General features: G+C 39.9%; 1 protein-coding gene across 1 annotated transcript in view; it reads left to right on the forward strand.

Annotated features, from left to right (window-relative positions):
* Window positions 1-19,110, forward strand: part of Sytalpha (Synaptotagmin alpha) — a 144,736-nt gene that overhangs the window by 16,506 nt on the left and 109,120 nt on the right. The window contains exon 3 of the mRNA XM_019058874.2: window positions 16,391-16,569. Coding sequence (XP_018914419.2) covers window positions 16,394-16,569 — 176 coding nt within the window. The 5' untranslated portion in view covers window positions 16,391-16,393. The remainder of the gene's footprint in view (window positions 1-16,390; window positions 16,570-19,110) is intronic.

Consider the following 19,110-nt stretch of genomic DNA (forward strand, 5'->3'; position numbering starts at 1 on the left):
AAGCATCAGACTGTGTGATCTTTCCAAGATTGACAAAATGTTGAAACTTTTTTCAAGATTGACAAAATTTTGAGACATGTCAGTGTGGGTATGACTTAATGACTTGTATAGTTTGATTCCAATTAAAGGCAGACAAACATGCGGGGTAAACAAGACGAAACAAATTTTGTAGTTTTTGAATGCAGGTATCATCTTTTTGTGTTTAAAATATTTACTATTGGCGGGATCAATTGTAAGACAAGTTATATGTTAGAATCCTCTTGTGAAAATTTCGGAAATTTTAGACCATAACAACATGAGATAATTTCTTTTTTTTTGCGGCTCCGTCAATTGCAGATTTACCTCAGAATCGGAGGAAATTTTGAAAGAGGTTACATATCGCAGCATAGCACGCGCTGAAAATGAGTACTTACAAACTCGAGACATCATTTGTGTCCATAAAATAAATGGGAAATAAGGAGCACCCTTAATGGAGTAGCCACAAGATAGAACACCCAATAAAACTCTTAAATCGTGGGAGGTTAAAAGGAGGCCTCGAAAGGTTTCCCAAGAACGTTGCCGTGACCGCGAGAGCTTGCATTGTATTTTCAGGTACTTACTACCCGGAAAAAAAGTGTCAGGGGTTATCCCCTAAAATTGTGATACTACCCCAATTTGTTCACTGGAAAAAAAAAACACATTGGATCTAAAGTCCAGACTCTTGAAAACATTGACAAGAAAAAGGACTCTTGATTCAATCAGATTTAAGCTTAACTCAAAAGGAAATCCGCTCAAATTAAGAGGCTTGGTTCTTCATTTAAGCTAAAATCTCATTGAATCAAGAGTATTTTTTCTTGTCGATGTTTTTAAGAGTCTGGACTCTAGATCCAATGTGTTTTGTTTTCCAGTGTTGGATGATATGGACATTTCTAACAAATTGTGGTAGTACCGCAACATTTGGGTTAGTTACCTAATTTATTGGGGGTACTACCATAATTAAGTGGGGTGCTACCATAATTAATTGGGGTAGTACCACAATTAATTGGAAGTGTCCATATCATCAAACAACCTCGTGGTTTTTTTCCGTGTATTTATACCTTTATCACTTCTTTTGAAGATATTACCCAACATCTCTCTAAAGTATTTTTGCTGTCATTCTTAGCACTGCCGACGTAAAGAAGTTGTGAATTATTCGTCTACAAAAAGACGGAAGGAATCGTAAATTTGAGATCGTACATCAGATGGATTGACATATCTTTCATTCTTGATTCAGTTCTCGTGTTACTTTTCCCCTGACATGTGTGAGATAACCCAACGGTCAATTCGGGGACGGATTCGTGACGGGAAGAGCCACCAACTCCTGTTATCCATTTTTAAAAGGAAGCTTATCAGGCGCGATGTGTGAGAAAAGGTAGTCTTAGAAACTGTACTCGACAAAAATGTTTGGGCAAGATTACAGTGTCTCTGTGAGTGGCATCAGCGGCGTGGCGTGCTTTGCGATATATCGATTGATCTATCATTTAAACCTATGGAAAATGATCGATTAACAGGGTGTTCGCAGCGAACACCTTAACAATCGATTATTTACCACAGCCTCAAATGGGAAAATATCGATAGATCGGAAAGCACGCCACGCCACTGGGTGGCATAAAGTGCGATAAATAAAGTTACTCATTCATAAGTAGAGGTGCTTGTTGAAACTTTTGAAAGCCAAGAGGTTGCCGGCATGTTTCTTGCGGAGAGAATGTGTGGAGACAATCTTATTTGGTCTATTTTGATAATCGTGCGGAAGAGATCTGAGGTTGGGGTGTGAACACCGAGAAATGCAACTACTGTATTTTCGGGTGGGCGGGTGGTATTTTCAGCGTTTTGAAGGTTCCCTCATGGCATTTTACCCCTCCGAGAGTAAAAATAAAACATTTTTTCCCGAATCGCAGCGGTCATCAGCGACCGAGACAAAAATAAACAACATGTGACCTATCCTGCCGTGCTAAAGAAGAACGTCGCATGAGCCATCAGGCGTTGCCAAGTTTTTTTTTGTTGTAAATCACGAATTCTAGAGACAATTTTTAAATATTTTTCCTCCAATTTTCAGATAATTTTGTTCGCAATTTATATATTTAATATCCTAAGGCTTTTTTTGTCCTCCTTTGATTTCGGAATCTACCCGACCGATTTTCCTCGAGTTTGTTTTAAACGAAAGCTCTTAACTTGCAAATGTACCAGCACCTCTTGGTTTTTCGATTTGCGCGACCGACGTTGCGAAATTGACCTCGATTTGATAACAACATTTTTGCGTCTTTGCCGCTGGACAGTTTGTGCTACTTCGATCTCGAAAATTACTGGACCGATTTACTATAGGCGTACAAAAAACATCGTATTCAAGGAAGTCCTTTAATTACCTGTAGTAGCAAAATTTGGCTCGCGTCACTGTCGGAATGGGGGACAGTAACTGGGGGTCCGGGAGGCGAAGCCCCCGGCCAGCGGCACAAGCGAGCGTAGCGAGCTGAAGCAGCTAGTTTTAACTAAAGTTGCTAAAAATTCTAGGAAAAATTATACTTGGCTTTCCTCAAAAACAAACATTTTATCGAAGGAAATTTGGCAACCATCGAATGTTCATACGGCGTTTTTCCTTATCACGACAGTATCGTAGACCTGTCAGCGCTAAAACTATCCTTCCCCAACCGCTCGGAGCGCTGGCGTAGGAAGCGTATTTGACTTCCGTGTAGAAAAAAGCGGGAAGAAATGCCACCTTTTCTGAAAGGCGGGTTGGTTGAGAGGGTGTGTATGTGTGTGTGTGTGGGTGTGCCGAAACACGAAAAACACGCAGCAGCCCGACACGATGGTCGGGTCGGTGGCAGGTTCTCCATCATGATGATTGTTCTGATCATAATTATCAATCAAAGGGAAGTCAACGCTCCCGGATTTCGATCCAAAGTGTTCTTCCTTGAGAGCTTAACCGACAAGTCTGGGCAGCACGCGATTGAGCCACGATATTGATGGCTTACGTTGGAGCAACGTTATTGTGCCCACGTTCTCTGCATGGACTCCGCTTATTTTCCCAAATTCGGGCCAAGTTCCTCGTCGGGACTAGAGTACCCGTAATTTACCGTGCTGAGGAAGAACGCCGTATAAAGCTTCAGGCGTTGCCAAATTTCTTTCGATAAAATGCGAATTTGTTGGAAAACTTGTAGATATTTTTCTCCCAATTTTTCACAGACTTTCATTGATAATTCAATCTACAGTATCTGAAAATTTTAAGGATGTATATTTATCACTCTCCTCAAAAAACACAATTTTATCGGAGGCTATTCGGCAACTCTCGAATGTTCATACGGCGTTTTTCCTTAGAACGGCAGTATAGGGAGAGTATAGAGCGATGTGAACTCCGAAAATCCATCAGGTCTTCACCGATGTCTCCGCGAATACAGTTAGAGGCCAAAACTGCCGTGCTAACGAAAAAAGCCGTATGAACAATCGAGAGTTGCCATAAATTTCTCCGAATAAAACATGTATTTTTGAGTAAAGTTATGCATATTTTTTCGAGGAATTTTCAGGTACGTCAGATCAAATTGCGAACAAAATTATTTAAAAAATTCGAAAGAAAAATATTCAAATTTTTTCCAGTTAAGTCGGGTTTTAGTAAGGAAAATCTAGCATCGTCTAAAGATTACACGGCGATGTTTCTTAGCACAGCAGAAATGGGCAGTCAACCCATGAATTCAAATTACTCAGAACAATTTATTATTACAATTATTACGCGACCCGTCCTTAGTGTATACAAGCTAATACAAGCTATTGGATTCATATTTCAATTATAGATAATTCAAATCTTTTATCTAGTGAAGTATATGAAGGTCTTATTAATTTACTTGATTGCTAGGTTTAGCCTTATGGGCTGGACTATAAATAATTGAATAATAATTTGATACTTTATAGAAGTATGTCTTATTTTATTTATGGGTTTGTGCGTATCAGGAAAGGGATATATAGTTAGAGAAATGATATTATCTTGAGTATTTAACTCAGTTTTTGCATAAACTTACTCATTTTTGAGGAAGAACGCTCATTTAGGAACATTTTTGACCATCTTTGTTTGGATTGGAATCTGAAGATGACAGTAAAATTGTGTGTATTAGAATACCGGCTGCTCTTTTGGGCCTTAAGCCCTCCATGAAGCGATCTGTCCATTCTCTCGCTGTGCCAGGTACTCTAATTGGGGCCCTTCGTTTCACCGCACGCTGAATATCACCGCTCGCGATAAGATTGATCCCATGTTGCAATAAGGAACCACTATTTCTAGCCCATTTTAGAAACGATATACATGCATTGGTTTCCCTATGGAGATGTGTGCTTTAATGGGAGAGCCAGAGATAGTGGTTCTTTATTGCGGAATGTAATCCAGATGTTCGTGTCAATAAAAAATATAATACTATGAACAGATTGCGACTCGACGCACGAGTCATTTAGTCAGAGTCTCAGAGTGTTGGTGATAAGTTTCACTAATGTACATTAAAAAATTAAAATTCGGTACTTTGGAGTTGTCATTGCAGAGAGTAAGTTGCTCATTCGATCGTAATTTCCAAAAAGTCGTCTCTTCTACCTTCGACTGTGATGCTCACATAGCTCTTGAAGCACCACTGCAGAGAATATGCACGGAAACAAACACAATATGGAAATAGTGCGATTGAAAGCAAAGGACGCGTGTTGATGACGGCGCGGCGCAGAGATACAACTATTCGTACTTGATGGATGTCCGCGTTGCGTCTGCAAAATTGAAGGCGCGCCGGCGCGAGGTGTGAGCTCGCAATGCCTCGCCCTATTCCGCCAATGTCGTGTCGCTCACTCACACTGTTGAACCTGACCTTGTTGAAGATCCTTTGCTTTGAGATAACATGACAAGATCATGGGAGTTGATCACTATCTGACGAGGATTGCAGGGCAACGTAATCTATTGAGAAAAGCCTGGTGTTGGAAACAAGTGATATGAACATTTGAATCAGTGAGAACGAAAACACACCAACTCGGTAACTCGAAAATGTTCGCTTTTCATTAAGACAGTAAATTTTCATAAAGGGCATTGAAGTACCGCATGTGTTCTAACTTGGACGTTTGAAGTCCTTCAGTACTTGCCTTAAGGCACCAAAAATCTTTTTCTTAGACTAACTTCTTTACCTACTCCTTCACTGCACTTTTGTATGTATCTCGATTATTTTAATTTTTTCGAGTTGGTGTGTTTTCGTTCTCTTTGATTCATTTGTCGAATAGAGGAGAAAATTCTATGTGTAGAAAGTCCTCGAATATTTTCAACTGGGGTTTTTACGAGTATTCATACTTGTTTTTTTAAATCTAGGCCTCCTCCGTCATGAGGAACACATTGGTTATCGAAACCATCAAGAGTGAGGAACGCTTTTGTATAGGCTATAAAGTGTTAAGTTACAAGAGTGAGGATTTTTTTTCCCTGACGCAACTCCAGGATGATTCTCACGTTACTCCTATGGGACTTAAAACTGACTTTCAAAGTTGTCACAGTCGGGGTCGCCCCTTTAATTCCGTTTCCCCTCCACGGAGAAACTAGTCTTTGCTCGAGGCTGGTCTCGTATAACGGAATTAGAGATCCGGGCAGAGGCTGGAGAAAAAAACAGTTCACGTTCTTCTCAGGGTTCCTTTTGATTGTTTGGTGCTTTTCACTCGATTATCTTGTTCAGTTCATTGCGTCACGGCTGTTCTCACGACTAATTCCTCTAACCCTCTCCCATTTTCACCTCGCGTTTGATTCTCCCGCCACTGGAAATAAAGATTTTCGCCCTGTTCATTCTCAAACGTCAACAACTCTTTGAGCTTTAATAGAAACGAAAAGCTAGTGAGGCAGATCTGCATCACCAATGTTGCACTTTAAACGTGATCAAGAGTGGCGATAGCCACCCCCGGTCGAGGCAAATGACGTCCTACTGAAGTCCCGATAGCAAAAAGGTGACCGACACTCTTAGTCACGCCTAACTCCCTTAATCTGAAGTTCGATTTTTATTCAACAAAAATTTCAAAAACAGGTCTTACGTTGTTCATATACGATTGATTGGTTTAGCCCCCCCCCCCCCCTCCAGCACAGCCTAGCACAGCTTACGTATCGTCTTAATTTCCATGAGACCTAGTGCGTAGAATAAATAGACTATACGTCAACACAGCCGCAAGCTCAATATGAACCAGTATTAACATTTTTCTTTCCTGGGTCGGCAATCTTCGTACTTATTGAGGCCTGCTTTAAGGTTACCTTACACAATATAAAAATGAGTCAACGAGTTTTTAGGCTTCATGGTGCTCTTACGGCCGTAAATAAACAAACAAGATGGCGACTCATCGTAACATTGATAAGAAGCTAAAATTTGACAAAAATTTTAATTATACGGCAGTTACAATTTAAACTAGCATATCTACGGATAACATATGAAAAACACACGAAAACACTGTTAAATCGCCTTTCGTCTTTATCACAGGAGGATGTAAGATGTGCCTAACCTCAAACTTGCTTGCTGATAACAGCCATCTTGTTTGTTTATTTAAGGCCGTAAGAATATCGTGTCAGCCTATATTCTCGCAACCAATGAAGAACCGGCACAGAAATGGCCATACTCTGTCTGTAAAGGTACTCTAGGTGATCCTACGAGACCATATCGAGCCACAGGAACAATCTGTAACATTAATGTAAACACCCCGAAAGTCCTAGAAACAGATTGCACCGTTACCAGCGACGATTATTTATTTGAAGCGTAGGTGTACTCGATTTTTATCCGCAAACACGTCCCAACAACTCGAAAAGTCGGGCGGCAAAATGGTCGACGGAGGTCCGGAGCAGCGGGTTGTGTTTTCTTTCGAGCGGAACAAATATTATCATTAAAAACAAAATGAAATCTGGTCGGATTTGGATTCGGATTCGAAACGCGGAAGGAGAGAGAGTGGACATCGCGGATGTAAAAGCGTGATCCCACCCCCCGCGTGAGCCCCGGATTGCATAGGATTAAATGGGGCGCGGGGCTCACCTCGGGGTGCAGTTACGGCTTTACGTTAGCGGAACGATGACGTGTCGGAGCTTGACAGGACAGCCGAGATTATCGCATTTCCGAGCCTGGCCGCCCGACAGAACGAATAAACACTCGAAACCTGCCATGGTGAGGAAAAACGTCGTATGAGCCTTCGAGCATTGCCAAATCTTCTCTGATAAAACACTAATTCTCTTTGAAACTCGTTAATATTTTGGTTTAATTTTGTAGACAATTTTTTTCGCAATTTAATCGAAGATATTTTGAACGTTTGAAGGAAAAACATTTGAAATTTTCTGACGAAATAAACTTTTTACCGAGGAATAATAAAAGAGAATCGATTGGCAATTGGACGTTTTTCTATCAAACGGAACTATGTGCATTATGAGCCCTGTTATGCACATATTCTTATGAGTCTCAGGGCTCATGTCTGAATGCACATAGTTCGTTTGACAGAAATACTTCCAATTGATTTCTTGGTTGTTTTCATTGTAATTATAATTATGATTACTATTAAAAATTTTATAATTTCAATACTACCGATGACTTTATAAAGTCATTTCCATGAGTTCGAATTTTCAGTTTTTGGGGGTTTAAAAGGATTAAATAATTGTGTTAGGTATTCCAAAAATAGTAGGTTATAGTTCCATAGTTAATATTTGTTGAATTATTTCTAGACTAAGAATTAGATTAAACTTGTTTTTTTTTATTTTATTTTATAAGTTATATATAAGTATACTCTGATGATTAGTTAATCTATTAAATTTTGGAATTTGGCAACGTTCGAATGTTCTTACGCGTTCTTCCCTAGCACAGCAAAAACTCTTTGATTCCCATCAATAATTCACGTCAATCTGGCAAGTACTCCCACGACACATCTGCGCCCTCTTTCTGGTTTTATTTTCAAATCTGGGGTGTCAATTTTGTCGCTCACACGCTGCAGAGGGCGCTTGTCGTTTATTTATTCATATATTTATTTATTTATAATAATTTTAAGGGCCCGAGCCGGATTAGCAACGGCGTGTTACGAATTTTCCCCGGAAACTCCTCCGCCTGCATACGTGAGTAGGGTCTGCTTTGAGTGAAACCAAGTGCGTCCTTCCGGCTCACAGAGGGTCGAGTCAATGGTAGATGTCGGACATGATTTAAAAACTTTAAAAGCGTGTATGTTTATGAATACGCAATGTTGACGTTTTAAAAGTAGTTTCATCGGTTTTTTCGTAAAATTTTCTGTAAAAATCACCCCTTATTATTAAAATTGTGACGAGATAAACGTACAATATTTGTCAAACTTGGGGAAACGTTTAGATCGCGAGCTATGGCTCGTCAAAGTTAGCCCCGCGCTGAGCGCGCGCGCCCTACGCTGTTCGCATATCCTCTGCGCGTCTGCCACCGATCCTGTTGCCCCTCCTCCCCCTTCCTAAATGCAAATTAACATTCTACTACCCAGCTTTCGTATATATCTGCGTTATAGGTACGTGAAAATTTCAGCAAGTTCGTGATTTCCAGTGGAATTGATGCTTTATTTCGCTCCCCCCCCCCCCAACCCGGCCACTGTGCTCCAAATATTGTGCAAAAAAGAAATATATAAATTTTCTTGTTTCATGTTTTTGCTGATGTAGCACCCTGTGACTACGAGATCGAATTGAGGTAATTTTTTATCCCACCTCCCAACCACTTTTCGGTGTATTGAGCGTTTACCATTCATGAGAGGCGGACATTATTATGGGTATTCATAATAGGCTGCTGAGGAATTAAAAAAATATTTCGCACGATTTTTCTCCACATAGCTTTGAGAAATATAAAATGATTTCGTTGTTGGCAGGGGCACACTTCAGTGCCAGTGGCCGGGTTGGGGGGGGGGGGGGGGGGGGAGCGAAATAAAGCATCAATTCCACTGGAAATCACGAACTTGCTGAAATTTTCACGTACCTATAACGCAGATTTATACGAAAGCTGGGTAGTAGAATGTTAATTTGCATTTAGGAAGGGGGAGGAGGGGCAACAGGATCGGTGGCAGACGCGCAGAGGATATGCGAACAGCGTAGGGCAACTTCATGTTCGATTTCTTCCAAAGACTCGTTCCACCGTGCGGCATCCCTCGTTTCAAACATTTCGTCGCCCTCCCGATGTAAGGACGTAATTAGACTTCGCGATGAACCCTGTAGTGCGTATAAGTCAATGCTTTCCCGAGCTCATCTTTATAGGTGTGGTTACGCCCTTTTGTCAGCCGGGGACACGATTTACCCGTCATATTTTCATCGGGATTTTTCTCCATGAGAGATGCAAACTTTATAAATAACGCAAAAAGCTGATCCTGTATAAATGCCATTGATGTCATGCCACCCTGTTGTTCTTCTAACCGAGGCAGATCAAAGATAAAAAAACAAAGAACACAACTGTTCGCCGAAATTGAGATAACCATGTGGTTACAACGTACCATCATTCTTTTTTTTATAACACCGTTCGTTTATTTATTAATTTTTTTTCCGTGACGCAATCAGAACTAGAAATTACCAATTATCAACTTCTGGAAACAAATGAAAATCGTTTGCAAAAAAAATTGTAACCTCTTGGAGTTTTTCGGCATTTATCTATTTATCAATGATTTTTAGTTTACATTTGAACAATAATTCCTTAACCATATCTACCTACTTGTTTGTTTAATCTAATCGTAACTTTAGCATTAGAGCTCAAAATTGTTGACTCTAATTGAAATTTTTGGGACTTTTTGGCTTTGTTTTCCACGCGTAATGATGCGGACCTAGCACCATTTCACGTAATTATACCGCAACGTTATTCAGAATCCAGGGCCTACTATAAATCAAACGTTTTACAAGTACTTGTTGTAACTTTTTCAAGACGGTTTAAAAAAATGAAGATTCCAAAATGTTTTTTGATTTTAAAGTCTGACAAGAAGCAATCGAAAAACGTCGCGGACGAAGGTATTACGGTAATGTTTGTATAATTTTGACGGTAGCGTGATATTGACGTGAAGAAATGTCTCGGCAAGTCCTTGCGGATAGCCCAACGCTTATAGAGGCAACTATTATTCCTGCTTAATGTCTAATGGATATCCATTATCCATGTTGTATTCAACTAATTGTTGGCGCTCCAGCTATTTTACATATACGTCCATGTCAGAAAGACGCGCCACAACCGTACGTAGTCCGTAAGCCGGACATAAAAATCGAAAGATTCAACAAAGGTATACGTTTGACACGAGTACCCAAAGACGCCGTTTTTTTTTCTTTTTTTCTTGTGCCACTGAGCAGATTTGCAGAGAGCCGACTGAGAGAGAAGCTGAAAAAATCAACATCCATCAGTTTACAGATCACAATTCGCGATGAATGGGCCTGTTGCAAACTTTTGCTAGAGCAAAAATAAGAGTTTTTTCTTATAGATAATGCCTCAAAAATCACGATGAGCGCATCGGCAAAGTCTGAAATGCACTCATAACTTCACAATCTGCGTAAGAAATTTGCGTTTTTTTAAGCTTCCCGCTTCAAAAACGATACGACGGCATAGGTGAACATTTTGTTAGAGGAGTCGCTCCATCGTCGGCGATATTCATCATGGCCGACGCTTGCACGCAGTTCCGCGCGTAATTCAAGGAGAGTTCAAGGTCAATCAATTCGGGCGTGGAAAATATGAACGTTAACACACCGATTGTTATCTGGTCTAATCCAGTTCAGGTGTTATCTCGTCCCATCAAACGTGTTTTGGCGGATTGGCGTCGGCTATGATGATTATTGCCGACGATGGAACGACTCCTCTAACAAAATGTTCACCTGTACCGTAGTATCGTTTTTGAAGCGGGAAGCTCAAAAAACCGCAAATTTCTTACCCAGTTTGTGAAGTTATGAGTGCATTTCAGAGTTTGCCGATGCGCTCATCGTGATTTTTGAGGCATTATCTATAAGAAACAACTCTTAGTTTTGCTCTAGCAAAAGTTTGCAACAGGCCCATTGCGGATAGGGTCTTTGAGCACTCCAATCAAAGCTCCTACGTAGGTCTTCTGGGATAACGCGGTGGCTCACGCGGTAAAAAAATGAAGCTCTTTGACGCTTTTGCATTAGCCTACCTAAATAAGAGTAGCTCCCATTCACGTTTAAACGCACATTTCACAAATAACTGTGATTATGCTCCGAGTAAGCTATCATTTTCTATCAAGCGCCTTTTATGTTGCCTGCAATCGGGAAACCGAAGCGTTTAGACCGACTCTATAGAGCTTGCTCCCCCTCTACCTACCCGACTGTCGCTATCGACATCTGCTATCGCTATTTTCCTATTTAAATCAGTGAGTTCGAAAACACACCAACTCGGATTTTTTTTTTATTTTCACTTTTTTACGGTTTAGTAACACCTATGGATAGTAACATCTGCACGCAAAAGGAAATTTCGAAATTGCAATCGGAAGTGCTCGAAACAGCGACGGGAAAAGGGAAAAATCGAAGTATTTCATCGGAGATACCAATTTTTGGCCATTTCAAGGGAAACGGGTGACCATCCGATTTTGCGGTTTTCTTTTTTTGGTTCAGTATACCTTGTACCAACAAGTTATATAAATATTCAAGCGTTATTTAGGTCGAAAAATATAAATTTTTCTGGGCAGACTGAAAAATCAGTATTTGAAAGTCGGTGAGAACGAAAACGCACCAACTCGGAAATTTTTAAACGCTTTATTCTCTGTCATCAAACATGGTGTATCGACTTAAACTTGGTGCTTTACAAAGTCTCTAAGTACTTGTCCTTTGGCACCAAAAAGGTTTTTCTTTGACTGACTTCTTCGCCCGCTGCGCAGTTTTAGGTGTCTCCTGAACAATTTTTTTTTCCAAGTCGGTGTGTTTTCGAACTCACTGATTCATTTAAAGTCATGGTAAAGAATCGATTATCCAATTGTCCGTTGCAAACATCCTGATAATCGATTATTTTTTTATAGGTTTGAATGGCGGATCAGCCGATTCATCGCAAAGCACGCGACGCGTCATTGAGGGCTTCTCGAAAAAATGGCTAAGACTGAGCTAAAATCCGATCCCTGTATTATACTAATTCGATCTGAAACCACCTTTGTGCATCTGCAACATTCCACGTTTGATATTTTTTACCTGTTACAGTTTTACGACAAAATATTTCAACAGAAATATCGAAATGAAAAAGTATGTATACAGTAAACGATTTTAAAAAGTTTTTCACGTGAAGGACGGAGACAATATTTCATTGTGTTCCCATTATTTTCTTTGTACTTGGTTATAGGACATTTCGTCAACGATTTTTTGTTCGAGCACCTGTTTTTTCCAGTAATTTACGTCCACGCGTTTTTCGGCACGGGAGTTTTGGTCCACGTGCCAGTTGAGACCCAAAGTTAATTGGCCCACATGTAAATACAAACGACAATTGCTCACGGCGTTTTTGGATAAAAATATATAATGTCTTGGGAGAATGAGGATTTGCTTGTTTTTTTGTTTTGTCTGTTTGGTCCAACGGAGAATAATATATAGCTGCGTTGCTAAAGTCGCCGGAGAGCTCTCCGGAGTTACCCGGAGACGTAAACAACCGTTGTTCTGACTCCGGAGGAATTACCCGGAGACTTGCTACGTCATGCTACGTCAGTCTCCAAACTGCTCTCCAGCTCTCCGACCTCGAGAGGTCGGAGAGATACGTAGACTGACGTAAGCATAGGCGTTTAGCATTCTCGCGCCTTTTTTTCTGCTTATGCAATGAGTTTTAGAATTTTCAAATATTTAAAGATGAAAGTGTTTGTGGATTTCATTTTTAACTTTGGGAATATAAAAACTTAACCTAAAATTGAAGTGTAAACAAAACAGAATCCGGCGGACCCAAGAACGCGGAGAGACTGGAGAGATGACGTCAACCCTCCGGGTAATTCTCCGAGACTCTACGCTCCCAGTTCTCCGGAGAGCTCTCCGGCGACTTTAGCAACGCAGCTTATAGTTGAGAGTTTTGGTAAAAATGGGGGAGCGTCAATTCCATGAGACAAAATTCACTAAAACTCTCTACGCCTCTATGGTGTAACAGGACTTAATTATCTTTCAAAAAATTCCCACCTTATTATACCTGAACCGGATAAACCTCTATATATCTGGCTCAGCTAAAGGCTCTTGGATTTTTCCTGTGTACGATAAGTATCTTGATTTATTTTGCGAAGAAAGATCTGTACTTTTAGAGGATGCCTGTCATTCTTAATACGTTCAATTTCGTATAATACTGTGCAACACCTCTGTTGTGAAATAGTTGCTTCAGGCGCCGCCGCACGGCGAGCGGCCTGCGCGAGACGCGCATTGGCGCCTACAAACCTAAGTGGATACTTCAAGCATTGTGCAATGCGTGAAGTATCCACTTAGGTTTGTAGGCGCCAGTGAGCCTCTCGTGCTGACAGCACGCCGCTCCGCTCTGTTCGGCTTTAATATTTATACTCGCATAGTCAGCGTTTTTTAACTAATGATTTTGAAATGTTAGCACACTCTACATTGATTAATCTCATTTAAATTGATGGGAAAAAAATAAGTATCAATTTATCAAAGGAGAATAATAATCTAATGTGTTTTTTTTTAAAAATATTGGTGGTTCCCGTGTCAAATTTGATAATTTCCAAAGCACTTTAATTTTTTCTTTTACATTTTGTGCTTTTATTGTGCTGCAGCGAGGTGTACGCGCAATGAAACGCTCAAAATTTGACGTATTTGACTCTAAAAGATCGATGTACAAATGGGTTAAAACTAAAGATTGCGTGCTTCTTGGTTTTTTCCCCTTTTTTATTCATTTTTGCAGTTTCTGTCGGCACAACTGCGGCTTATTGAGATTAATGTAGCTTGGAAAAGGTTTTACAAATATTTGTCACGTTTTAAAAATATAAATGTTTTCAAAATGAAGTAATAATTTCGTAAAGAAAAAAGAAAAAAGAAAAAAGAAAAAAAAGTACCTACCTATATATAAGGTATATTGTACATTCAATATTTTAAGGATAGAAATAAAACCAAATATTCACCAATGACAATTTAAAAAGATGATTCAAAAGGAGAAAGTAATAACAACCATAACAACATCTCCTCCTCTCTCAATTTCTCATTTCCATATTGTAAATATAATTTTACATACCGACTAAACTATAACGCTTGGACTAAGTCACTGTTGCTTATTTTACGTGTGGGCGTAAACTACTGGACAAAAAAGGTGCGCGGACAAAAAAGCGTTGACAAAATGTCGTGAAACCTTGTACTTTCATCCTCTATAAAAAAAAACATAAAACTTAAATAGGCAAGGTAGCAGTTTTACTCAATTTTATTGCTGAAGAAGGGAAAACTGATTTTTTATTTAGAAGATCCAGTGCTATACTTTAACAGGCTCTTATGACTCATGAAAATGTATTCTTCGTAATTATAAAATTTTAGATAGGTAGTCATTTTTGAACGTTCGTCGCTCTGGAGATAATTTCTGATGAAATTTGCGACAATCATCATTTCAAAATTTTTCATCTAAGATGGGTATTTAAGTAATTAAGTTATGTGCATGCAGGAAGTATTCAACATTTCATCTAGAACCTCTGCATTTAGCGACAATTCAAAGTGGCATTGTATTGATAATTAATTCATTCCCACGCCATAAATACTCCTTTGCTATTCAGTTTTCCCCGCAAGGACGGCTTTGGATAAAGTGCACAAAATTAAGAGGAAAGATGTTATATCTAAAAATGATCACGTGATCTTACAAACTTTAAAACAACGTAAGTCCACCGAAAAAGGATTCTACGCGTAATGAAATTTTGTAACAATTACACTTTAACTAACCGGGATGTGGTGAATATTATCCCCTAAACTCTCAGGTGCAATCCAGATGTTTACTGCGGAACTATAACCAACTGTTTGATCTATTTTCTTTTGAAAACTACGCTCGTAATGATGTAGTTTACTGTCTGCCATTATAATTCACGACATTCACAGATGGGAGGTCATAAACAAGAGGAAAAAATCGTGTTAACTTGTGGATTGCTGCCGTCGCAATAACATGCATAGAGTTATTCAAGATTGCTCATACTCTTACAAGCAAACTTAATAAAAGTGTGAGCATGCTACTAAGTTCAGGAAACTTTTCTCATAAAACAGTAAACCACGCAAAAAGTCTTACATAAAAGTATCAGCAGTCGAGCTTGAGAATTCTTCCGATACTTCGCTTTACTTAAAATCGATTAAGAGCGAACCAAAGAAATGAAATAAATATTAGCCTGGCTATCTAAGAAATCATCTCGATTTATCCACTACGAGCAACGGGAGAAATTAGCATTTTTCGGAAAATATCAACGAAGAAAAACTCGAAAATATATAAGGATTTGCAAAGTTTGCAGAATTTCTGTCAATTTAATTTCATCGAAGTATAGCGGACGAAGGGGCGATAGCTAAATTGCATTTCAAAGTTGCGCAGTTTTATAGAAACATATTCATTCATACACTGAAGGCCTAATTGGGAGAATCATCTTTCGAAATTCATCGTGAATTTCCTTTGTGATGTGACGAATATTTCCTAAAATTTTCGATTTAAGATATAATCCGTCAGTTTATAAGGAAGAGATCCTTCAGGTGAACTTTTGAGGCAATACGTATTCGAGCACCTCGAACCTATCCTTGTAGATCAGTGTACCTGAAAAAATGGTTTGATTTATTTTTCTACATTTACTATACACTGGAAAAAAACACATTGGATCTAGAGTTCAGACTCTTAAAAACGTCGACAGAAAAAATACTCTTGATTCAATCGGATTTTCGCTTAAATCAAGAACCAAGCCTCTTAATTTGAGCGGATTTCCTTTTGATCTAAGCATAAATCGGATTGAGCAAGAGTATTTTTTCTTGTCAATGGTTTCAAGAGTCTGGACTCTAGATCCAATGTGTTTTTTTTTCCCAGTGTAACACAAAGCGGAGCGGCGACACACTGGCGCCTACAAACCTAACAGGGATACTTCACGCATTGCGCAACGCGTGAAGTATCCCTGTTAGGTTTGTAGGCGCCAATGCGCGTTTCGCTCTGGCTGCCCGCCTGCTGCGCCGCAGCGTGCCACGGCGCTTGAAGCAACTATTTCACACCAGAGGTATTGCACAGTATCATACGAAACTGAAGGCGCTCTAATATATTAGGAATGGCAAATCTGATTGAATCAAGAGTATTTTTTCTCGTCAATGTTCTCAAGAGTTTGGACTCTGGATACAATGTGTTTTTTTCCAGTATATACCATTCCCAGAGATTTTTTTATAGTATTTTCTGTCAAGATTTTCAGGAAAAATAACTCTCGCCGTTAAAAATTGTCTCCCATTGATTACCAAGTAGGATAAATTTTCAAAGTTGGATGCATTTTTTTTCAGACCATGGATGTTGAGCACAACATCAATGGAGTATCGTTGGCAGTTTACGCTTTCACATCATTCTTGCTCGTGCTTTTCGCCATCACACTCATCTATGTGGCATGTGCTAAGCGGTACAGACTCAACTGGTTCGAGAAGAATCTCCTGGAAACGGCGGACACGGCTGAAATGAATGTCAGGTAAGAATTCCTCTTCCTGTGAATATTATGATTTACTAGGGGGCTATGCCTCCTGGCCGCTACGCGGCCCAACCCCAAGAGGGTGCTTCGCCCTCTCTTAGGCCCGCTTCGAGAAAAGAACGACGAAGAAAAAACGAAAAGATTTTCATACCCGACTCTCATTTGTCCAATCTCCCTCTGGCCGGGAGTGATTGGACTAATACGAATCAAATAAAAAAACCGTCATTTATTTCAAACTTAAGGCCAATAATAAAATGAGACGAAACGAACAGAACGGAGCGTTTCGTTACTTTTTGGAAGTCTGTAGTAAAGGAGCATACCTTTAATTCACTTATCTTACCCTATACTAACAGACCAAGATTCACAATTTCCCGCTTAGTTCAATTTTCCGACAAATTTTGCCCCTTGTCTAAGCTCCCAGGTATACTCTATTATAAAAAAAATCTGGGTCATATTTCCAAAATCTGATTACAGCGGGTTCACATAGGGACTACCACCTGTCGATAACCGCAAAAATTATGGAAATCGGTCCAGTAGAACGCTCAAACGAACTATGACAAAAAAATAAAAATTTATATTGTTTAAATGGGAGCATTTGCAACTTCACCGCGTAATATAAAAAAACTCGGGTCATATTTTCAAAATCTGAATAAAACGGGCTCATCTAGAGACAATTGCCCGTCGATAGCCGCAAAAATCATGAAATTCGGCCCGGTAGAACGCTGGAACTAGGCGTTACCAGATATGCAAATATAGGAGGCCTCGGAGCTTATGTATATGATGCTAGAGGTGACTTCAGCTAGCTAAGTTGGCACTTGTTTACATTCCGCTTGCAAGCCACCGCGAAGCAGTCGTCCAATAGCGATCGAGGATTGGCTGCAGCCCGATCGTGACCATACTCAATCCTCGGTCCCTATTGGACGACTGTATCGTGGTCGCTTGCAAACGGAATGTAAACAAATGCCAACTTGACTGATTACACCTCTGAAAGGAGCTATGTCGCAGTGTTGACCCAATGACCCAGTATGAACTCAATGCACATTGTCCCTTTTAACATGCAATGGGACGCAGCAGGACAAAATTTGCCGTAAAGTGAGAGAAATACAATTGAAGGAGGGGCGAACTCCGTACTATTAGGTCAAAGACTTACAAATTCCAAAAATTGACCCTTTCGTGAAAGTTCAAAGTTTGAGGGGAAAAAACCGTGCATTGGAGCAAACTGCTATTATTAAGCTTGCCGATTTGGTCAAGCCAGTTCTGGCAACGATTCACTTCAAAGGCCAATGACCAGTAGCGTGGCGTGCTTTGAAATACATCGATTGATTTGCCATTTAATCCTATGGAAAAGGATCAATAAACAGGGTGTTTGCAACGAACGCCTTAATAATCGATTCTTTACTAGAGCTTCAAATGGAGAAATATCAATAATCGAACATTCACGCCTCGCCACTGCCAATGACGTCATAAATTATGACAATTATGGCTTAAAACTTTGTCCCAGTGGTCTTGAGATTACTGGAAAGTGTTGAACATTATCAATTGGACTTCATTTTCCAATTGGGAATTACAACTTCCGCTCAATCCATCAAAGCACGTATCTGCAAACGTAAACTGATGACTTGTATGTTGTTTTGATAATGAGTCAGAAATAGTTGGTTCTTATCACAAAATGTAGTCCAATTGAAAATCGCTATTTTCAATTTTAACCCGGTTTCTCGCTGCACTGTGCGATTCGAGATTCCATTCAATTTTGTCGTGCTACGTCTCATACGTACTCAGGGCCGAATTTACCTACTTGCCGCCCATGGGCCGCCTGTATTTTGCCGCCCCCTTCTCATTCGTTTTGAAACATCAATAAAAACCATCAAGTGAACGTGCCAGCGAGGGAGGGGTGCATAAGACGCGTTTACTCGTGTTGGACACATTTTGTGGGAAAGCCCTGTCAACACTACTAGCAAAAGTTCACAGAACTTTGCGCGAAAGTTAACTTTCGTAAACATATCTTTGTGTGGACAAGGCCTTCCATTCATAAGAAATGAACGAAAAAATTATGAAAGAATAAACATGAATGCTGTTTAATTTGAACTTTCGCCACCGCGCCGACCGCACTGTGTTTGGCGCAATGCGTGAAGTATTCACGCAGTCTTGTAGGCGCTATCCGTTTCACGCTGACCGCAGTGACCGCACTGTGTTTCATGCAATGCGTGGAGTATTCGTGCAGTCTCGTAGGCGCTAATATGTGTTACATGCCAACCGCCGCGCCGAGGGCTTCTCCATTTCATCTCAAGTCCTCGTCATCATTTCTCACTAAGTCGCACCGTTCCAGGCCAAATTGCGTGTTTGGTTTCTCTCTTATATGTGCTGTTTCATGTATCACTGAAAGTCGACAAAATTAGACATTACTATACTCTCAGGAAATGAGAGATTTTGTCGAGTTTTCTCGTTTGTAATGTTTTTCTAATTTTCTTTGTAATTTTTTTTCATACCATTCAACAAATTTGCAAAATTGACCGCCCCCTGGATTTACCGCCATGGGCCGCG

Source organism: Bemisia tabaci, chromosome 5, assembly GCF_918797505.1.
Source record: "Bemisia tabaci chromosome 5, PGI_BMITA_v3".
Lineage (NCBI taxonomy): Eukaryota > Metazoa > Arthropoda > Insecta > Hemiptera > Aleyrodidae > Bemisia > Bemisia tabaci.